The following is a 24545-nucleotide window of genomic DNA, read 5'->3' as shown; positions in this document are numbered from 1 at the left end:
CTGGGTTTACCTTCTTTTCATAATTATGTGTACAAGTGTAACTGCAGTATATAATTTCCATAAATGAATGTTTGTGTTCTTAGGCTGTATAACTTAATGTTCGTGTATTCAATACAAATATTTATGATCTCGTTTTCACAGCAACTTGCTCATGTTCAACTTAGTTATCATTATATTATGTTGTTTTAGTGCACAAAGGGTTTCAAATGTCTGTGGGGATGCAGCCCTCTCGGCTTGTGAGATAACGGGTATTCTAGGGAGTAACAACCTGGGTGAGGTATGCTTGCTATTCTGAAAGGACCTGAATATAATAGCTGCTATTTTCTGTTCAGTTGTTTTAATTTTGTAGACATGGGATGTGAACGCAAAAGAACAAGGTCATCAACCTGATAGATTTGTTAATTTCTGTTATATTGTCATTTTGTCTTCGTACCTGGGGAAACAAACCGTCTCAGCCGTTGCGCTCTTGCAACACCTCACGACCGAAGCACGAGCGCTTAGCTCGGTCGTCGACTGTTTTCCGTCGTCTGCTGTGTTTGGCCGGGTTCATTGACCAGCTCCACTATGTTTACATTCCGGCCGGTTGGCGCCCACGCGTCAGCTGATGGCGCACCGCAATTGTTATTGCTACTTCATGGCGGGGAGTGCAAAACTGTACTGGGGAACGGGGGCGGATTCCGTGGAGGGTTATGATTTGTCATGCGTGAATGTTGTGTGTTCCACATATTCTGTCGGTGATTGTTGGGATTGGTATTGTTTTGGTGGTAATTATGTCTGTTATATGTCATGTTTCTGTCAAAGTAGCCCGGGTTGTACCAGTTATTCTCACGTCTCCTATTGTTGTTGTTGTTGTACTGTCTGTAATTTTCATTTTGCTTGTAGTTACCATTTTGATATGGGTGATAATTATTATTATTATTCCACGAATTTCTGCGGTTGTTTCTACTGTCATACACGTTTCCATTTGAATATGTTTCGCGCGCAGGCGTCGTATTGTGTCGCGGCGTGGACGGATGGTTCCACCAACCACTGTCACTACGGTTCCTTTGGGGTGGGTACTGATTTTCTTTACTAACATGCGTAAAATTTGAATGGCGTGAATCGCCTCTGTAAACTACGTCCATTTGATCTAAGAAGTTTAAGAAAGTCTTAACGTCATTCTCCGGTACTCCTATTAATCTGTCTCGGTATGGAAAGGATAAGTGACTCTTTAAAGTGTCAATTATCGCTGGCAAGTCGGCTGGTTTGGACCAGTACAGTGTCTTGTCTAGGTACCTCTCAAAAGTATTGTCTTAATGTCTCTTTTTTAGGGTCATAGGTCTCGGGGTTGCACACTTCTCTCCTTAGACTCTGTTGCTCATTCTCGGACCAGAATTCGTCCAAGAAGGCTTGTTCGAACTGTTCAAACGTAAGGCACCGCCGCTTCATAGCGGCACCCCACTTAGCTGCTCGTCCTCTCATGAGATTGGTGACGTATCTGATTTTATCGACTTCTGACCAACTACGTGGAAAAACACCATCAAATGATCTAATAAACACAATAGGGTGGACTTTGTGCTTGTCCTCACTGGAAAATGTTTGGAAATGCCCATGTCTTACAAACGTGTCATCGGCCATGCCGGTTGGCATAACTGTATTGACGTAGTTTGTGTCACTTGCTACTCTAGGTGTCGTATCGTAATATTGCTGGTTTGGTAGAAAAGAAGGCGGCACATTGTAATTTTGATTGGAAATAGGTGATTCCACAATAGGTGTTTTGTCTGTGTCATTAGCCATGGTTTTAGCTGTTTTGTCGTTCCCTGACGATGCGTTTGCACCAATCGCCAAACACGGCACAACATTGTCTCGTAATTTTGTCACTTCGTCTTCTGTGTGTTTTGTCTCGTCTTTAACATGTGTCTTTGCTTTTGAAAGTATATCCTGTGTAATTGTTTCAAGTTTTTTGTCCAGATAGTCGTCACACAATTTACATTCATGTACAATTCTTTCGGCCATGTTGGTGTCGTTGTTTAGTGACACGAGGTCCGCTCGGTCTTCTAATTTTTCTATCTTTTCTTTGAGGTGGGTCTGTTCAAGAACTACCATTGTGAGTTGTTGGGTAATATTTCCCACTTCTTCAGTCAGCTTTTCTTGGGTGGAGCTAGCTGAAGTGTGGGCCTGAGCTAACTCTTCCACACGGGTGTTCACTTCCTGCTGCACATTAACTATTTGAGTTAACTGATTCTCACATCGGGTGATATTGTTTTTTGTTTCGTGTGTGAATGTAACCAAAGTTTCTTCCTGTTTAGTGACTCGATCGGACAATGTCTCAAATCGCTGTCTGAGCTGTTGAGTGGTGTTATTTAATTCTGTCATCTGTTTTGTCGTCCGTTCAAAATTTTCGGTCATAGTATGGTTTAATATGTCAATTTTCTGACTAACGTCTCGTTTCATGTCTGCAAATAACTCTAATAGTCGGTCCAGTTTGTCAGTTTCCTGTGTCCGATTTGTGTCACATTGCTGAATTTGTCTCATATTCGGTTCTGACATTGATGTTAACAATGGCGCTGACGGTCTAGTCTCGCGTCCATTCCACATTTCGTCATTTAAAGTCGCCACCTGTGTATTATCACAAATGTTGCGAGTTTGAGGCAAAATCATTGCATTGATCTGTGAACTCGTCCATGGAGGGAAACGCGGACTTTCTTGTTGGTTGGAAGATGAATCTACTTCACTTAACTCATCTGCCGAAACTATCTCTACCTTACCACGTTCCATTGTAATAGGATGTATAATAGTAAGTCAGAAAGGGAATAATATAAGTCTGATTAATAAAGATTTGACTCAAATTTAGATTGAAATATTGTCTCGTCAATGTAAATGATTGCTCTATTACAAACAATGGTTGAGAAAGATGCAGCAGGGCGGACAAAATTTTTCGTAACAAATGACTGTTTGGCGGTCAAATTCACGATCTTCATATGCTACAACAATACTATAATTACCACAAACTACAATAGAGATAGATAATTTTGTAAAAATCTAGAAGAAAACTACAGGATGTGTGGAAAAGGAAAAATGGATTCTGCAGTTGGCTATTGAATGTTTGAATGAAACATAATTGTGTGACTCACCATGAAATTTTCTGTCCTGCAGCGACTGGTCAATCACTTCTGCGTAAATCGTATTCGTTAAAATATGGATTTTCTTAATACATCTCCATCGGATAATCACCAAAAGGTCTCAAAATAACAGTTTTGCATCAATATATGCTATGAAAAGAAAAACACATTGAATTAGTTACAAAAGTTCTTTACAATATTGTTGTATAATCATTTGCTGAGGTACAATAAAGTTGGTGTTTTCGTTACCCTTTAAACGTCAGGATTTTTGGTTATTCTCTGTTCGGAAAAAATACAAATTAAAGTTTCAAATTTGCTCAAAAACGACACATCCGAAAATTGCGTCCTGTCGCGGGAGCCAGTTGTAGTGGTTAATAAAAAAAATGGGAGAAGAGTGACCGTGAAAAAGGGAAAGAATGAAAAGCAAATCGGACTTTGTATTACAGAAAAGCTAGCGGACTTCGTTATTCGGAAAAGCTATTGTTGGGGTGGTCCTTGTGGCGTTTTTGAGCAAAAGTTAAACCAATTTTCACTACAAAAGTTATTGAAAAGAAACAGAGAATAACAGAATGTAACTGACAGGGGGAAGTGGCGTAGACGAGAGATCATCCTTTACCAGATTAACTTATCTTCTTTCGGGCGGCGTCCACGTCTTCAAAAATCTCCTTCATTTCAGCGTGAAAAAATCTGCTCCGAAATCTTGCAATAGTCCAGGGATCACTAATTTATACCAATTAAAATCATCTTGATACTGTATGCAATTTAATTCACTTTGCTACTTCCATCCACCGAATTTCTTAATAACTTCCACAATGTCTACACATTACAATCAGATCAAGATTAGCCATTAAGTTTTTTACGTCAGCATCCGATCACGTCTGCCTTAAGCTTCGGCTAACAAGAGACAATTGAAGCGGAATAAAAAACAAAAAAGAGTTAACAATTTTAGTATTTTCTCTCTGCCGTCGAGCGCTCATACCGCTGCGACGGGATATTTTTTATCTGAGGGAACGAGTGTAGCGCGGCGAAATTCAAAGCCCCGCTACAACAACTTACAGACAACACTTTAACACGACGTTAACTTGGAGTTGTTTAGCAACTCGATCAAATCTTTAGCCGGGAGAAAAATTATTTAGTAATTACTCAATGTAATAAAATACGATTATCATTTCCATTTACAAATTAGTTAAATACCAAACCACTGAATATATATATATTTTTTTTTTTCGTCAGTATCTTCGATGCATGCGGTGTTAATCTGATTGTCTGGTAGTTCTCACATCTATCTACCTCTGTTATCTTTGGAATTGTGTGCATGACATTTTTCGGAAAGTCTGATGGTACGTCGTCAGTCCCATAGATTCTACTCATTCTCATAGATTCTACTCACCTAGTTGAACAGTCGTTTCGTTGCTACTTCTCCCAATGACTTCAGAAATTCTGATGGAATATTACCTATCCCCTCAGCCTTATTTGATTTCAAGTCCTCCAAAGCCCTTTTAAATTCTGCCTCTAATAATGGATCCCCTATGTCTTCCATGTCAACACTCATCTCTTCTTCTAGCACTCCATTTTACACGTCTTCCCCCTAACAGAGTCCTTCAATGTATTCTTCCCATCTATCTGCCCTCTCCTTTGCGCTTAGCAGTCGAATTCCTCCCACGGCACTCTTAGTGATACCACCATTGCTTTTAACCCGGCAGTGCACGCGCCTGGAAACGGGACACACAAACGTCATACACGTTGCTGTTCTTTCAGACCCGTACAGATTACATCGATTTTTAATTACCGTCAGACTACTCTTATGTTATCTTTTATATATGCCAACAAGATGGCTTCTTTTAACCAATTTTCAGACATTGTATTAATGTGAAAATTTCTCCGTGGTCTGACAGACCAGCTGAATTTAGTGCCGAGTTAATTTCCCCGAATGTTGTTTTCACTTTTCTGTATGCTGAATCAGACTTACCGACGATCATTTCATTTTCAATTTCTTCACATTTTTCCTGCAGCCATTTTGCCTTAGCTTCCCTGCATTTCCTAATTACTTCATTCGTAAGTGACTTGTATTTCTGTATTCCTGAATTTTCTTGAACATTTTTATACTTCCTTCTTTCATCGATCAGATGAAGTATTTCCTCTGTTACCCATGGTTTCTTCGTATTTACGTTCCTTGTTCCTATGTTTATCATCCCAACATTTGTGATTGCTGTTTTTAGAGATGTCCACTCTTCTTCACTTGAACTTCCTACTCTGGTATTCACGACCGCAGTATCAACAGCCTTCGCAATCTGCAAACGTGTCTCATCATTCCTCAGAGCTTTCGTATCCCATTTAATTCCCGACTGGTTGTTTCGGACGTTTCTCTTAAACTTAAGTTCTTCATAATTACTAAATTGTGATCTGAGTCTATATCGGCTCCTGGATATGGTCTACAATCTAATATCTGATTTGCGGCGATCTTTTGCATGCACACACATTTGCGCAGATATCTGTGCAGACAAATCGTAACGTGTGGACCGGCCTTTCCTTGTAAGCGCCAAAACACTAAATAAATGCTTTCGTGATTTCTTTTAGGTTACTTCCACTGTGTCTCAGCAGCTGAAATTTGGCATGTCGGTTTAAGTAACATCAACTAAAAGTGGCAGAAATCGAGGAAAGTTTCGACTTAACAAGTCTGATTATCTTGTCTAAATTCGGCCTGACCTGGGGAGAGTACTTCAGCCAATTGGTGGTACTTGAGCCCAGAGGGTTCTTTTGTGTGTGGCCCATTATAATTTATTCATATGTTATTATTATTATTATTATGTGTATAGTTTCATTTTATTTTCATTTATATTTCATTCCAGGTTAAAACATTTCCTTTCATACAAAAAAGAGATGGAACCTAAAAACTATCTGGAAGTGCATTTAAAAAACTAAGAAAAGAAAGGGAAAGAACTGCAGTTCTCCTTACAGGAGACTTGAAAAATTGGCTAAAACACAGCATGAGGTGGACACACGTAACACTGCAACAGATCAAGATGAGAGTAATGCTGATTTTGAATCTGATGCTACGGAAACACAACCACATACAAATGATGACAACCAACCACAACCATCAACTTCCCATCATATAGCTCCACCAGTTTCAGAAAACAACTATGAAGAGTACGAATCTTCCACATACAGTTCTTTAGATGGGGGAGGATCAGCAGTTGGTTGTGATGATTTACGTCCACTAGAAGAAGACTGTTCGCCAGAAATAGGTGAAATAGTTTTTAATGATCCAGAAAATGGCCTAGCTATCCATTGGTTACTGATAGTAGTCGAATTGTGCTGGTTGAACGTAGCCCTCAAATAGCTGACGTATCAACCTTCAAGTTCCTCGTGTCGGATGAAGATAGACGTTTCAATGGCAAGGGAGAACCGATAGAGGAACTCAGGGTACCCTCCGCCACACACCGTCAGGTGGCTTGCGGAGTATGGATGTAAATGTAGAAGTGGTTTTACAAAAAGCTCACAAATGGCGAACGTGTGCGAAGACAATGGTTACTTTATAGCCAGTCGGAAGATTCTCTATTTTGTTTTCCCTGTCTCCTCTTCGGGAAGTATCATCATGGAAAGTCACTTTCATTTTCAGATTTTAATAAAGGCTTCAATGACTGGAAACACCTAAACCCTCTCATTTACAATCACGAATACTCGTCCAGTCACAAGTTGTGTTGCATACAGTGGAAAGATTTGCAAAACCGACTAAAACAAAAGAAAACTGTTAGATGATAAAATTGAAGAAAATATTCAGAAGGCGCTTCAGTCTGGACCAGCGCGACCGCTACGGTCAAAGGTTCGAATCCTACCACGGGCAAGGATGTGTGTGATGTCCTTAGGTTAGTTAGGTTTAAGTAGTTCTAAGTTCTAGGGGACTGATGACCTCAGAAGTTAAGTCCCATAGTGCTCAGAGCCATTTGATTTAGTATTCAGAAGGAGGTAGAGAAGTGGAGGAACATACTGAAAATAGTCATAGATGTAATTACCAAATATGCAACAACCAATCGCAAAACCGTGTTTTATTTATTCACTTTCTCAAATCGACTTGAGCCATCATATTTGGTAATTTTTTGGTTTACAGTCGCTGCACGATTTGGGAACCACATGGAACCCACAATTCATAGATGTAATTATATTTTGTGCTAAGAATAATCTACCACTTCGAGGAACAGCAAAGAAAGAAATCACTGGCGAGTCAAGTTGTGGAGTTTTATTTAAGCACATTAGAACTAATAAGTCACTGTCAACCTAAACTAGCAGAACATATGGCTTATGTTAAATCAAATAAAATGGCACTCCGTTACTTTTCTCCTAAAGTCCAAAATGAGCTCATAACTTTAATTGGAAGTAACGTGAGGCAGGAAATCTTGAATCAAATAAAAAATGTAAAATACTTTTCGATCATCTTTGACTGCACACCAGTCAGTGCTTACATTGGGCAAATGAGCCAAGTTATTAGATTTGTTGACTTGTCAGATGGGAAGTGTCAAGTTAAAGAAAGTTTCATTGACTTTATCAACACTAATGAAAAAACAGGTGAAGGCATTTCAGTGGACATTCTTAAAAAATTTAAAGAAGGTTGGCTAAGTATTGCTAATTGCAGAGGTCAGGGTTATGATAATGGCAGCAATATGGCTGGAAAATATATCGGCGAGCAAGCTCAGATCCTCAAACAAAATGATAGTGCTCGGTTTGTACCACGTGCTGCACATAGTTTAAACCTTATAGGATTGCATGCTGCCGCTGTTTCGCCTCTGATAATTACCTTTTTTTTGGAACAGTTCAAAAGATATTTACTTTCTTCAATGGCTCTACAGAAAGGTGGCCAGCTGTGTTAAGTAACTTCGACATTACGTTGAAGAGTCATTGTGGCACCAGGTGGTGAACCAAACGAAGAGCAGTCACCGCTTTAAAAGAACACAGGACGAACTGTTTGCAAGTCTGGTGGAAATGGCTGATATTAAGCAAGACAAATGGAACCTGGAAACGTCAGGTGGGTCAAGGACTCATCAGACAAATCGGCTTCAAAGTCCTATGTCTTTTGCATCTGTGGGATAGGATTCTAGTCTCGATTGATGAAATCAGCAAGTCACTTCAGAAAGAGACTATTGCAGTCGACAAGGCTAGCAAAATGAAAAAGGGATTGTCAAATACGATTCAGGAAATCCGAGATGAAGGTATTGGTCCAGCAATTGACTATAAAAATCCGAGATGAAGGTATTGGTCCAGCAATCGACTATGCAACAAAGCAATCACATGAAATCGGTATCGATGACAATTTTGCTTAAAAAAAAGACGGAAGATCATAAGCCACCGTTTTTCAGATTCAAACAAACAAATGCATGATGACTATCTCGACTCAAAAACAGGAGTTTCAGAGGGAAATAAATTTAGTTTATGATCAAATCCTGACAGAACTCACTAAGAGGTATGAGGCAATGGCTTCAATATCTTCAGAATTTTATTTTCTAATGGGAGAAGCTCTCAAAAAAGAGCCAATTGATGTTCTTCTTACACATGCTGCAGATTTTGAGATTAAATATTCGCATGATGTAGATGTGGTTGATCCGTCACAAGAATTGGAAATTTTTCGAATGCAAGCTAAAGAACTCATTAACGATGTTGAAAAAGCAACACCACTTGACATTCTCAAAAAGATTCAAGAGCTTTCTTTAGAAGATATATATCCGAATATCCAAATAGCTCTTAGAATTTACTTAACACTTCCTGTTGCGGTGGCCTCTTGTGAGCGAAGCTTCAGTAAAATAAATCTCATCTATAATAATTTCAGATCATCCATGGGACAGGAACGTTTGTCAAATTTATCCATTCTATCGACTGAACATGAAGAGGTAGCGAAACTTAACTTAGAGGAATTAATTGATAATTTTGCGAAAATCAAAGCCAGGAAAGTAGCATTAAAGTAGATTAACTGAGCTTAATAACAGCGTTAAGTGAAATTTGACGTAGGTATTCCTAGCAACTCGATGTATTTTGAAATAGACTTTGTAAAATATAACGAGTTTTTGTATTTAAATGTGTGTTTCTGTTTCTGTTAATCTTTCATAACACGTCACATACCTACGGTACACCACTGTTTGTATCATGCCATATTAGTAAATGTATATATTGTGAATGTGCTGTGGGAATGCTTAATGCCTTGAAGATGCATCTACAAAATAACTGTTGCAAACACTGGTGTCACTATCTCCAGCTTCCCACTTCCAATGTGATGCAATATGTGATCATATTAGCTGGATATGTGCTTCAGCATTTGACAACTTAATATTTGTTCAAATGGAGGTACTTCATTTGAGGTTGATTTGTATATCTCACTGGTGATGGAGTGGTGTATTCTACATACAAAATTCGTGTTACTAATCAGTACATACTTAACTCTTTTGTAATTTGACATGTAGCGATGATACTCTTCTTATGTTAATTCTTTTCATTAAAGCCAGGTTCTATAAAAAAGTATTCACTAATTCATTCAATATTTTTGATTTATTTTCAGAAACACATTGCAAATCCAGTACCACACCAGAACTACAGGATTGTACAACCAAACATTCTCTGCCTCAATGGTAATATCACACAGGGCCTGTGCAAGCCACGTGCGGCAGCATGGGGCAGCACTTTCCGAGGGGTGACAAATCTGGCGCCCCCCTTTTTTTATTTTTATGTTTATTTTATTTAATTTTTTTAGGACAAACTCAACATTCATGCCCAAGAGGGGATTCGAAACCAAACCTCGGAGGGAGCGGCTTCGGGAACTGTGGCATGGCGCCTCGGCTACCTGACGGTTGCCTCTGTTGAACAAGGGGAGAGAGGACGACTAATTTATTCCTTGCCACTGTGGCAGCACTGTCATGTTTACGCCGGAGGAACAGAGAGGGGAAGGGAAAGCAGTCTGGCGTACACGCCAGTATTCTTATGAGTGGAGCACTACCAACCTGTTACGTGCTGTGTGTCTGCTCTCAACTAATTTTATAGAAGACGAAATCTAATTTGAAAATTCGAATGCAATGATCGATACTGCGGTTACATGTTAAGACTGAGGCAATTTTGTTAAGCCCTTCAATGGCAGTTTCCTAGTTTTATTCTTCCCGCATTATGGAAAAAAATGGTTCAACATTACTACAGTCAAACATGTCCAACACCTACAATGGCTAGAAGTATTCCGATTTGGTAAATACACTGCGAGTAATTGCAAGGGGTAAAGACATTGCTGGCCGGTCGGAGTGGCCGTGCAATTCTAGGCGCTGCAGTCTGGAGCCGAGCGACCGCTACGGTCACAGGTTCGAATCCTGTCTTGGGCATGGATGTGTGTGATGCCCTTAGGTTAGTTAGGTTTAATTAGTTCTAAGTTCTAGGCGACTGATGACCTCAGAAGTTAAGTCGCATAGTGCTCAGAGCCATTTGAACCCACCAAAGACATTGCTAATAAGCCTGGCATAAGTTGGGTTTCGACGTATTATGAAAATTTTTGCTATCCGTTTCTGAGTGATAGTCAGACATTTTGGTTTTTGAGCCATGAAACACCTGTCTCCGCTGCATGAACAACAATTAAACTCTGACCGGCACTTTTGTTTGACAACACTACTCGCACGCCGGCCGGAGTGGCCGTGCGGTTCTAGGCGGTGCAGTCTGGAGCCGAGCGACCGCTACGGTTACAGGTTGGAATCCTGCCTCGGGCATGGATGTGTGTGTTGTCCTTAGGTTAGTGAAGTTTAATTAGTTCTAAGTTCTAGGCGACTGATGACCTCAGAAGTTAAATCGCATAGTGCTCAGAGCCATTTTTGAACTACTCGCACACTATCACTTTGCCAACTTTTATTTACTGTATAATGCATGTGATTTCATGTTTCATCCTAGTAAACTACTGGTTGCTTTGATTCTGATGAAAACCTGAGAAAGTATGGTCTTTTAGCAACAACGCCCTCTAGTCCGCACAAATCAAAACGTTAATTTTGACATCTTCTAAAACGAAAATCCATAGACAGAACATTGCTTCTAAGGGTTTCCTTGCTAGCTTTGAAACTCATTTCTGTTTGACAAAAGTTTTGCAGTTTTCGCAAAGTTCGTATTTCTTTCTACTATTCGTAATGCCATAGAAATTGTTGCCTGATAATACATTTATCCATATCATCGGTCACATACTTTTTATGAGCTTCTTGCTTTTTCTTCTTGGGCGCTAGTTTAACTGTAGCCTCACTGTACCTCATCACGTGACCTAGTTCCTGGCACTGCTGCGTCACCACTTCACCTTTCCGGGCAACAGGTATTGTTGCATTCTGTACAACGGAAAGTACAGAATTCGTTTCGGTAGTTGTCCGAGGAAATCAAGATTGGTCACAAGCACCTTCATTGCGTTTTGTAAGGACAGAAGAACTGGTGCGTCTGAATTTCTTGCAACATCGGATGTAATAGGTAAGTGCTTTTCATATAACATACAATTAGTATTGCGCATGCACGTTACTCATAAGTTAGAATTTTTCTCCTTCAAGATTGCAGAATAGGAAAATTTATTTTGCTTATTATCTGTTACTTCAAAAATTGGCAAGTCGGCAAATAAGCATGCGTCGTCCCAATAGCAAGAATGAAAATAAAGTGAAGTGATACGGTGATGACTAATTTGTTACCACTTATTCCATAATCAGACATGAAAAAACTGACACATGGAAATTACGACAGATGTCTTTGAAATGAACAACCACAGTGCAGTGAGTTAATATATTTCAACTAGCATTAGTACCCGTCGATGCCCAGGTGTGTATTTATTGCATTATTATGTTAATCCATCTCCTTATTCTTCCTCTCTCCATTGTCTTCCGCCTGACTCTTTAACTGTTTCACCTGCGTCTGTAGTGAAATTCGGCCTGAAATTCAATTTCATGCGGCTCAATTCTTATTACTTCAGCTCCTGAACAATGTATCCTACAGTAATACAATTTTCCGTTTACGTGCAATGGAATTTCAGGAAGTTGTCTCCGAAGTGTGTTACAAATGAAGTTACTACACTTACGTCAACAGTTAGTTTCACGTATTGAAACATGTCCGACAGTAGAAAAAGACTGTCAGGCAGTGAATATAGGAAAAGGAGGGCGCTGAAGGAAGATGACGATAAGAAGCAAAAGGATGCACTACAACAATATTTCAAGACAAAGAGAGAACGGCCTAGCAGCGACGAGGGTGGAAAAATAGATCCTGAAAGTATAGAAACTAGTGGTGCTACTGCAGCTACATCTTTATCTTCAGGAAATGACCAGAAAGTTGACGAACACAGTATTGCAATTTAGCAGCTCGCATGGGGCGGCACTTTGTTTTGCGCTGGCCACTTAAAAAAAATGAAATGGTTTACATTCCACTGTGAAAACCCACTGTCATAAAATGTTTATTGAAGTGATGACACTTGTATCTCGTGTTGGAGTCACTGTTGCAATGAATGTAATTTTTGAATTTGACATGTTAAAAACAACTGCAGTACAATAAATTTGTTTATTGCAAAAGAAATTATGTCTCGTATGTATGTTATATCATCTCATTTTATGTGTATATTGTTCACAATACCTGATCCCATCCCTGCCCAGAGAAAGTAATTACAGAAACATTGTATAATGTTACATTATGTGTGTGTCTCTTGGAAGGGGGGGGGGGAGGGGAGAAGAGTTTATTGGTCCATCCACTAATCATTATAGGTCCAAGGATAATATTTTTTGACTGAGTTGCTTACATTTCTTCAAAAGTAAAGCTGTGAAAAGTATGAAATTAAAATATTGTATAGTTGGTTCTGCATGGAATGTTTTGTTATAATATATTTAATTATTCAAAATCTATTCACTTACTGTGAACTGTTAGACATCAGCTGTATTAGGTATAAATGTAACACCTATTAGTGACATATGAAAATTTCAGCCGGACTGCAACTTGAACCTACATTTCTCTTGTGTTGCGAGGAAATATTCCATGAAGTTCAGATGTTACTGAACCAATCTTTTTGACTGCATAACTTCCAGCAATCCGAATGTGAATGGGATGAACAAATACTGAATATCCATTGTCCTAGAAACCTCATCAAAGATTCACTGTGTATATGTTTAGAATAATGTATAATGGGCCAACTGTAACACATTCAGCAATGATACACAGCTTCTTATTTGTTATGTGTTCTTTCCACACATCACCTCTCCTCTGCTTGTAACTTTGAATTGATCAGTCTGTGAGAGTACATAATGGGCTATGAAAATGAACACTAATTTACAACAGTTTCTTCTAGATATGTTCAGATTGGTTTGACCTTTTGGATATGACATGATCTTTCAGAAACAGAACAAGCAGAAGTAGCAACTGTTATGACCAGTGCTTGATTTGTAAAGAAGTAGTAATACCAGTACTGTGACCTACAAGGGACTTTTTTTTTTAATTACTGTCTTAAAACATTATTTTAATGGATTTTTATCAAAGGTATCGGTACGGTACACCATCACAAATCAAGCACTGGTTATAACAACAAAAGCAGTTTTCTGGTTTAAAATAGTGACACCAATAAGTGAACCTGAATTGCTTCATCATCTCACAGCAATAAAAAAGGAAGATTAATGTTTGACAATATTACAAAAAGGATAGTTGCTACTCACCTCTGATTCACAGTTAGGCACAACTAAAAGATTGTCAAACAAAGCTTTCAGCCAAACAGGCATTCATCACAATTAGGCAACATATATTCAATATCTCCGCTATATGGTGAGTAGTAACTACCATTTTCTTAACATTGTCATTATTACATAACAGATTTTCCATTGTGTGAAGATTAGTGTTTAATGTCCCATTGACCACAGTAGTAAGAACAGACTATCAGGTTTCTACCAACAGACAGTTCATGCAATGGATATCTTGCCAAGAGTGGAGCTTATCTCTTACTATATGGTCTCCATCAAGATGGACACAATCTTCCACAAGGCTTTTTGCATTAGATCTGTGGCTGAGTAGCAGCCAACTGAATGTTGCCTCAAACCAAATTAGTGATAAGTAAAAAAAAATAAACAGAGAGGAAATTTGTTCAGGGCATAAATTTGAAACTGATATTAAATTGACAGATTCTTTGACCAAAAGTTGGCTTACGCTACACAAACTGTTTTTGCAGAAGTAGTTTTCTTCTTAATTGAAATTCATGACAGTTTCTGTTCATCAGTATGTTTGAGAATTATCCCCAAACTAAAAATATGTATAAAAAGATTTTAGTGGCAATTGAAGTATGGTATAGTAAGTTTGATTTCATGGCTATTATTTATTTCAGTGTATCTGCTTTCCTTTTCTGATTTTCTTCAGCTGGCATGTGTGGCACATTTTCATTTCCTTACAATGCAAATGGAGGTGGAGAAATAGGTGCTTAAATCAAGCAAGCTAAAAAAAAAATACGGAAATTCTGTGTAACTGTAAAAGAATGAAATACTGCTTAACTGGAGCTTCAGTTGTTACATGAGGCTATTTGTCTATATGGAGGCTTAGAAGCTGGAAGACTACGGCAAAGTGCAGGAAGGCTTGCAGAGAATCAACAATTGGTGGAGTGGCTGGCACTGTGAATAACTGTCAAGACAGAAATCCATGTTGATGCACTGTTTTCTAGTGACCAACGGTTTGTAATTGAAGAGATCATTCCAATTTCCATCAGCTGAAGTCTTGGTACAAGAACTGCTCTCCACACAACAATGATCTGTTCCTGTGCAAATTTTTAAATTTATGCAAAAGCAAAGTCAGTTACGTTGTATTTGTTTCTTCAGTGACAGTATGTCTATAGGTAATAATTTTGCAGTAACATTACAGTGAGAGAGATACAGAAGATGAAATGGATTGTGGCTAAAACTGTGAATTCACTTGTTTATCAGGTGTGCATAGTATGATGATGTAAATTCTTTATCAGAGGCCATCAACTGATTTGGATGTAAACCTACAAGAATGAAGTCATTTCTTTTGTCTTGGATGAATACAGTTTAAAATAATATAACATATCATAGGGCTATGTTACTTACCTGGTTTATGCTTCAGGAGCAAAGGCTGCCGGAATTTCAGGTCTTCTGAGACAACGAATTCATCATTTTAGGATAATCTGGGCAATAATTTACTTATGTCTGCAAACATGTTTGGGAAGAATAACTTCATAATAGAGACTCTGCTTCTGTGTAGTTAACAAGATAACATTAATGACAAAATTTCTGTCATTGAAATGGAAATGTCTAGTTGGGGGCACTGACTTGGTTGTTTAACTTAAGCCATAGCTATTGTAAATGTAAATGATGTGGTTGAGAGATGGTTATATGACAATTCACTTCATGGTGTATGGCTGGTGAGTGGGGGAAGGGGGAGGGGGGGCTCGTGTGAAAGTTTACACTGTCATCTCATATCTGTAACCGCTTAGGCTGATGACCAAACAAAAAGATAGCACCAATGTAGTTTATTTGTAGCAGTAAACATGATGCCTCAGGGTTTCAATTTCAGCCTGATCTCTCTTCTGCTATGCAGTACTGTGACAGGATACCTCAGCAACATCTTTTGACATGCATCTGGCTGGTGTTAGGCACTTTTCTGTATCACTGAACACCTTCACAAGAGTTTCACTAAGATATTGACGTCAATGATACAATTAACTCTGAAATGCACACTGCCTGAGAAAGTAGAGAAATGTGGTGATGATTTTTGCAGAAAAGTTGCTGAACATATCAACAATGTTTTGTGTTCAGTAGCTGCAAAAGACTGTTGTCATCAAGACTGCTGTGCTAAATTGGTCTCAAACCCCTCCTCTGTTTGAAATGGGGGCCACACTATTGGTACCAAGGCAACCTACCTACATTCCTTCAGAACCTCAACACCCTTTGTCCTATCTGCTTCACCAGGTCCTCCTCTACACAATGTGCCACCTTCCTGGAAGATGACTTCCACCTCTCTGATGGCTCCATCCACACCTTAGTCAACATCAAACTCACTAACCACCAACAGTACCTCCATGTCGACAGCTGCCATTCCTTCCACACAAAAAAATCCCCCACATACAGCTTAGCCACCTGAGGAGAACACACTTGCCCTGTATGCTGAAGGGCTTACGAAGGCCTTTGCAGACAGCAATATTTCCCCAATCTAGTCCACAAACAAATTTCCAATGCCATATCCTCACACATCTCCAATCCTCCCACCATCCCTAAGAATCAGCTAAAACGAGTGCCCCCTCGTCACCCAATATCACTCTAGACTGGAACAAATGAGCCATATTGTTCACCAGGGCCCTGAAAGAGGGACATCCTACCTAAGAATCTTCACACCCCTCCTAAAGTGGTGTTTCATTGCCCACTCAACCTACATAGCATCCTAGTCTATCTCTGTGCCACTCCCACTCTCATCTGCTTATCACAGAGATCATATTCATGTGGCAGACCAAAGTACAAGTTCTGCCTAATCCACCCACCAGCATCTACTACTCTAGTCGAGTCACTGGCTTATCCTACGTACCCCATCAGAGGCTGGGCCACCTGTGAGGGCAGCCATCATATACCAGCTCTGGTGCAATCACTGCACAGTTTTCTGTATTGTATGACTACCAACCAGCTGTCCACCAGGATGAATTGCCACCCCCAAATTGTGGCCAAAAGCAAAGTAGACCATACTTGTGGCACAACATGCAGCTGAACATAAAATGATCGATTTTAATGGCTGGTTCATAACCCAGATTATATAGATCCTCCCGTCCACCACTAGCTTTTCAAACCTCACAGACCAGAGTTATCCGTACAACATATTCTCTGTTTCTGAAATTATTCCAGCCTCAACCTACAGTAACCTGCTGTCCCCACACCCTCAACCCAACAATTTCTGTCCCCTCTATCCTGTCACCCTTCCCAAGTTAAGTTGCTTTCAGCATGTGTCCCTTCTCTCTGGATGCTACAATTGTGCCAGCCCATATACCTGCCACCCCCCCCCCCCTCCCACAAGCAAGTTTTCTTTCTTTTGTTCGTGTCTATCAACAACTCAATACTTCTGTTTTTCGGTGAGTGGTCTTCTGTAATCCTAACGTGTTTATCTTGTTTAAAACATGCATATGAACTTCTTTGAGCAGAATTTCACTAGAAATATTTTTTGTCATAATAGATGTCTTTGAAAGATGAACTGTTTTTCATAAAAACAGAAAAATAAAGTTAAAAAAATTGAATTGGGTTGGTGGAGGCAGACACTCACCCATTAGGGGAGGGAACTTTTGTGTTTCTCACTACTACATCCAGTATGAGTATTTTCCTAAAGTTTCAAAATCTTATACATTATTTCCCCTATTTTTCTTAATTTTCCTGGGGTATAGGAAAGACAACAAGGCACAGGGTGTACACTGATTATTCTTAACTGGTTTTAGAATAACAATTTTATCTCAAAGAAATAACACAGATAAATAACTATCAACTATATTCCCTGAGTAACACATATTTAGAAGCATGGGTATGGCATATCATTAACAACATGGCATAACACTGTATCTTATTTTTATTAATATTAGCAGATGCAATTCACTCCACTGCTATACAAGCACCCCCCCACCCGCAGTCTCCTCCATTAGGGGGAGGAGCAAGCTGTTTGAGGGCATGCTAACTACCCTTTCCAGCCGTAGGTTTTAACAACTTTTATTTTTATTGCATTTATATCCCTTCCCTTAAAATAAGCAGGTAGTTTCTTTTGTTCAATCTTACCATTTTAAGGTATTTCTTTAGATTGCTGTTACAAATTTTGCACATAAATAATATACATAGCTAAAGAAAAGACAAGAGCATTGAAATATGTGGTACATGTATAGCTAAAGAAAAAATTATGAGAAAATTGCAAGTAAATAATTTTATGCCTTGGGGTTTATTCTCAGGTTCCAGCCTTAGTGGGACTAATCTTTTCCCCACCTTTTTACCTTTCATCTCAGGGTGATCATTGAGGATGTGCACCTGAGGATCTCATAGATGTCTATATGTTGATAGTTCACTAAGCACTGAATGGAGCAAGCACCAAGTAGATGATAGGCATACCAGGGTGGCCAACTAGCCCCGGATTTATGATTATCACCTTGACTCTTGTTGATAGTACGCATTTCAACTTTTCTCTTTAAAAATGCGAAACATTACTGATTAAATACATTTGTGTGAGTCTCACTGAAGTACAGGATTATATATCATTGCTCATCTTTTTACAGTTGGCAAGAAACTGTTTTTGTTTTAGAATAATACATATGCAGGGTTATGATGTGTTAGAGAACTGTTGAAAAATTGCTTTCAAAGCAGCAGTGACAGCAGCATCATGTTGACTGAGATCTAATGGTGAATCTTGAAATTCTGGCCTTAGTACTAACTGTGCCCACAAACTATCAGGTGTGATGTTCAGTGATGTCTGCAAGAGACTGTTCCAGTCAATGTTCCAGTCACCTGTTAGAAGCTGGAAAAGATAAAAATCACATATCACTCCAATTGCTTCAGGAGGACTAGGGTTTTAGGCAATATGATGCACATAGACACAGATATGCACCAAAAGCTGCCGCATTGTGCATGAAATTTAAATCTTTTACTTCTTTGCTACTACGAGGTGCATTCAAGTTCTAAGGCCTCCGATATTTTTTCTAATTAACTACTCACCCGAAATCGATGAAACTGGCATTACTTTTCGACGTAATCGCCCTGCAGACGTACACATTTTTCACAACGCTGACGCCATGATTCCATGGCAGCGGCAAAGGCTTCTTTAGGAGTCTGTTTTGACCACTGGAAAATCGCTGAGGCAATAGCAGCATGGCTGGTGAATGTGCGGCCACGGAGAGTGTCTTTCATTGTTGGAAAAAGCCAAAAGTCACTAGGAGCCAGGTCAGGTGAGTAGGGAGCATGAGGAATCACTTCAAAGTTGTTATCACGAAGAAACTGTTGCGTAAAGTTAGCTCAATGTGCGGGTGCGTTGTCTTGGTGAAACAGCACACGCGCAGCCCTTCCCGGACATTTCTGTTGCAGTGCAGGAAGGAATTTGTTCTTCAAAACATTTTCGTAGGATGCACCTGTTACCGTAGTGCCCTTTGGAACGCAATGGTTAAGGATTACGCCCTCGCTGTCCCAGAGCATGGACACCATCATTTTTTCAGTACTGGCAGTTACCCGAATTTTTTTTGGTGGCGGTGAATCTGTGTGCTTCCATTGAGCTGACTGGAGCTTCGTTTCTGGACTGAAAAATGGCATCCACATCTCATCCATTGTCACAACCGACGAAAAGAAAGTCCCATTCATGCTGTCGTTGTGCATCAACATTGCTTGGCAACATGCCACACGGGCAGCCATGTTGTTGTCCGTCAGCATTCGTGGCACCCACCTGGATGACACTTTTCGCATTTTCAGGTCATCATGCAGGATTGCGTGCACAGAACCCACAGAAATGCCAACTCTGGAGGTGATCTGTTCAACAGTCATTCGGCGATCCCCCAAAACAATTCTCTCCACTTTCTCGATTATGTCGTCAGACTGGCTTGTGCGAGCTCGAGGTTTTTTCGGTTTGTTGTCACACGATGTTCTGCCTTCATTAAACTGTCGCAACCACTAACACACATTCGACACATCCATAACTCCATCACCACATGTCTCCTTCAACTGTCGATGAATTTCTATGATCACACCACGTAAATTCCGAAAACGAATGATTGCACACTGTTCAAGTAAGGAAAACATCACAATTTTAAGTATTTAAAACAGTTCTCATTCTCGCTGCTGGCCGTAAAATTCCATCTGCCGTACGGTGCTGCCATCTCTGAGACGTATTGACAATGAACGCGGCCTCATTTTAAAACAATGCGCATGTTTCTATCTCTTTCCAGTCCAGAGAAAAAAAATCGGAGGCCTTAGAACTTGAATGCACCTCGTAACTCTGCTCTTAACATATCTCACAGACAGCACCCACATATGCTGCTGGAAGTAGCTACAACCACACATATATCATTCTCCAATTCATAGTTCAAGAGATACGACTTCAAAACACTGAGATACGTGAAAACATGTTGCATCATGCATGAAATTTTATTACATTTATTTTATTCTTTACCACTAAGACACTCCTACAGCCAAGTCAACTTAAGGAAATCCCTGACACCTGGCAATGCTTTTTGTCAGCTTTCAACTGCAAAGCACAAAGAACTGTAGGCAAAAACAGTAGCCATCTATAGAGTTATGAAGAGGCATTTTCAAAATTGTATTGTGGACATATAAAACAGCTGCACACAGCATACAGGAACTGTCTGGGATCACATTTCTTAATTTGGATACTGTACTTATAAATTTGTACATTATGCATATTACTTTACATGACAATTTTATAATTTCAAAGGTGTTGTGAAGTACATGGCAATGAATTTTTTTTTTGATACTTCACTACAAACACAGTTTATAAATATATATAATGTATGTCTGCTTGTCTGCTTGTGTGTGTATATGTGTGGATGGATATGTGTGTGTGTGCGAATGTATACCCATCCTTTTTACCCCCTAAGGTAAGTCTTTCCGCTCCCGGGATTGGAACAACTCCTTACTCTCTCCCTTAAAACCCAAATCCTTTCGTCTTTCCCTCTCCTTCCCTCTTTCGTGACGAGGCAACCGTTGGTTGCGAAAGCTAGAATGTTGTGTGTTTGTTTGTGTGTCTATCGACGTGCCAGCGCTTTCGTTTGGTAAGTCACATCATCTTTGTTTTTAGATATATTTTTTCCCACATGGAATGTTTCCCTCTATTATTTTTATGATAGTGACAGTAGTCTATTTTATTTTTCTTCTAATGTTGGCAGTTTTACAACAAGCTTCCAAGGGAACATTTTTAAATAACTGACATAAATACTAAAGAAAAAGGAGATCAATATGCTTCCATATTAGAAAAGAAGCAGGCATTGGGAGTATATTTGGAAAGAAAGCCTTTTGCATAGTTGCTTTGGAGAACATTAGACAAATAGTTATTTGAATATCATTAATTTCTGATTTTGTTTAAAGATATTTCATGGAGCTTAAACTTGCATTCAGTGGCACAAAAGGTCAACTGGTAGCCAGAGCAGAAAATGCCAAAATGAAGGTTCAAATTCCATATTCAGAAGTTTGGCATCACCTGGATATCAGTGAATGCATGTGCACTTAGTTTCAAGTATAGCAGGGAATGAAAGAGTATGTCTAAAAACATCAACTATCAAATAAAAAACAATAAACTTACCAAAATAAAGACAGTCTATTTGAAAGTGAAAGCTCTTACACACCAGTGAAGTCAAAATTATCTTCTGGGAAACATTAGATATCATGTTGCTCCTCCACCACATACATGCATTGCCACAAGCTTGGAGCCTCTTTAGCACATTTTCCAAATTCTGTCAAGAGTTTGCTGCTTAAGCCCACCCCAGTCTTTTGTGATGGTCCTGCTGAGGTCACCAGGCAAAGGAACAAATCAGTTTCAGATGTAGATAGATTCGGGTGAACCGTGTGTAAGATTTTCACTCAGTTTCAATTAAATCTGCACAGAAAGCTTCAGAAAAAGGTATTTATTTAATCAATATTATAGTCTGATTAATGAATGATGGTGGTTCATACAGCCTGAAGGATGGACAGTGTCCGCATTGTTGCTGGTTGCGTGAGACAGTTGTCATGTACACATACATGTGCTTTGCGCATGAAGAAAGCATTACCTTGAAAATTGAGTCTCTCAATTCCTTATGCACTTTGTCACTTACCACCACTATCAGTGATTACAACTCACAACAAATGGAATAAAAATTCAATAAATAACTTACTATGATCACATTTCATGCTCACAATGGCTAGAACATTAACAGTAGAGTGCTCATAACACTACCAAATGCTCATTTCTGTTGGAGAATGTGAGACATAGACATGCAAAACAAGCCAAACATTGTCTGTCATCACTCACAATTCCAACTGCAGTACACTGAAGAACAAACAGAGTGTATAAGGGGGAATGGTCATTATTCAGGGATATGTCAGGAACAATCATTCAAAGTGAAAAAGTCTAGTGTATATGGGCTCTATAATGTATACCTTAAGAGCTATAATCTCTTCCTCATTTTCAATACTGTGAAACAAATCTCTTCTACTTCAAGCTCTTTGCTTTCCATATTTTGAAATGTGGTAGTATGGACCAATACAAGAAAAAATTATGGTAAGCATGGGCTCTAAAGTGCATACATTAAGAGCTATGAGCACTTTTCATCTTTGCTAATGTGAAACATTTCTTCTACTGAACAACTGCTGATAGCTCATAATGTATGCAGCTCATGTGATTCTTGAGTTTCTCCCGGCGTATTTGATAATCAAAATATCCATGGGTATGCTGCCGGTCTATAGTGTCCAACAGGCACAATATTTCGGCGATCATACATGTCACCATCATCAGGTGAACTGACGGACTGAGCTCCTGTGAACGTGCCGGCACAGAGATCCGTACGCTATGGCTGCTCAGAGGGAACTGGGTTCGGTCGCGGCGGCGGCCGATTTAAATACCCTCCGCCCGCGGTGCGCTCCCTCCGCCGTCCGCGCCCCACGCCACAGTCGCGCGGTGGAACAGATTGCGACGGCGTCTGAGATGACGTTGGTGTGATGGCTCTGTTCGCCGTGGTCGTCACAACTATACGTTTGCTTGATTTACTCTTGATTAACCCGATCGCTGGTTCCCAGGCCTTGCTAAGATTATAGCCACAGTCACGGTTTATGAGGTCGTCATTGGTGCGAATTTTGATGGCCTCTCTAACAACGCTGTCCCAGTATCTCGACGTCTGTACCAGAATCCTCGTGCGGTCATACTCCATGGCGTGATTTTCCGACAAACAATGTTCAGCGACCGCCGACTTGCTCGGATACATCAGTCGAGTGTGCCTCTGGTGTTCACGGCATTGATCCTCGACAGTACGCATCGTCTGACCAATATACGACTTGCCACATTGACACGGAATCTGGTACACGCCGGCCTTCCTCAAACCGAGGTCATCTTTGGCGCTCCCCACCAGTGCACGAGTTTTATTTGGAGGACAAAACACAGTTCCAACCCGGTGTTTCTTCAGACTGCAGGCGATTTTCCCCGAGAGTGCGCCTGTGCATGGAATAAATGCAGTGCCTACCTCCTCCCTCGTGACTTCATCCATCTCAACAGGTTGTGCTGCAGTGGTTGGGCGGAGAGCACGTTGAATCTGCCACTCTGAGTACCCATTTTTTCGAAATATAGTTCTCAGATGTTCCAATTCCTGGGGTAGACTCTCTGCGCTCCCATCCCCAAGTTCACTCTGGTCGCAGAAATTGTTAGTGCTGTTGAACAGGTTGCAGCTCGACTTCCGCCAGAATCAGCCGAGGAAGTACGTCGTGAAACTTGTCGTGCGTTGACGAAATCCAAGCCGATGAAGTCAAATATCAGCAGTAAAGAGAGGGCGGCCATTCGTGATCTCAGGGAGCGCTCTGAAATTGTTGTCTTACCGGCTGACAAAGGCAATGTTACAGTTGTTGTCTCCCATAAGGACTACACTGATAAGATGCAGAGCCTGCTAAATGACGATTCCTACCGGAAGATCAGCGTTGACCCTACAAAGAAGGTGGAGAACAAGACGAGGGCGCTTCTCAAGGACGCAGATTTACCGGAGGGTGACGCTAAGAAATTGTTACCCCAAGGTCCGGTACCGCCTAGACTATATGGACTCCCGAAGTTTCACAAAGAGGGGGTACCATTACGGCCCATTGTCAGCAACATCAGGGCACCTACATATTTGTTGGCCAAATACCTGACGGGAATATTAAGTCCTTCTGTGGGTAAATGCCTTCATCACATCCGTAATTCCGTGGATTTTGTTAAACGCCTTGATAGCTTCAGGTTGGAGGAGTCAGATATCATGGTGAGTTTTGACGTCGTTTCCTTGTTTACGAGGGTACCCCTGCGAGAGTCACTAGAATTGATTAGTCAGAAGTTTGACGAGAAGACCACTGAACTTTTTAGGCATGTCTTGACTTCCACGTATTTTCTTTTTAATGGAGAATACTATGAACAAATGGAGGGAGTCGCCATGGGTAGCCCACTCTCACCGGTGGTAGTGAATTTGTACATGGAGAACTTCGAGGAGGAAGCCCTGTCGTCATCCGTATGGAAACCTACTTGCTTTTTCTGTTACGTGGACGACACGTTCGTCATCTGGCCACATGGTATGGATAAACTCCTTGACTTCCTTACACATCTAAACTCCATACACCCCAACATCAAATTCACTATGGAGACTGAAACAGAGGGTAAATTATCTTTCCTTGACGTCTTGGTCAAGAGAAGGGCTGACGGCACCCTAGGTCATGGGGTGTATCGGAAGACTACGCACACTGATCTATATTTGCACGCAGACAGCTGCCACCA

At 40.2% G+C, this 24545-nt stretch overlaps 1 protein-coding gene and 1 long non-coding RNA gene across 2 annotated transcripts in view; one reads left to right on the top strand and one right to left on the bottom strand.

Moving 5' to 3' along the window:
* The first annotated feature begins 9672 nt into the window (after positions 1–9672).
* The window catches only part of LOC126477283 (uncharacterized), a 61080-nt gene continuing 46207 nt past the window's right edge, over positions 9673–24545 (top strand). The window contains exon 1 of the long non-coding RNA XR_007587431.1: positions 9673–11561. This is a non-coding gene — a long non-coding RNA (uncharacterized LOC126477283). The remainder of the gene's footprint in view (positions 11562–24545) is intronic.
* The window catches only part of LOC126477267 (uncharacterized protein KIAA0825 homolog), a 177721-nt gene continuing 170732 nt past the window's right edge, over positions 17557–24545 (bottom strand). The window contains exon 12 of the mRNA XM_050103604.1: positions 17557–18581. Within this exon, the coding sequence (XP_049959561.1) occupies positions 18387–18581 (195 nt within the window). The 3' untranslated portion in view covers positions 17557–18386. The remainder of the gene's footprint in view (positions 18582–24545) is intronic.

The sequence above is a fragment of the Schistocerca serialis genome, chromosome 1, assembly GCF_023864345.2.
Source record: "Schistocerca serialis cubense isolate TAMUIC-IGC-003099 chromosome 1, iqSchSeri2.2, whole genome shotgun sequence".
NCBI classification, from domain to species: domain Eukaryota; kingdom Metazoa; phylum Arthropoda; class Insecta; order Orthoptera; family Acrididae; genus Schistocerca; species Schistocerca serialis.
Note: the sequence above shows the minus strand (reverse complement) of the source record. Positions and strands in the feature narration are given on the sequence as shown.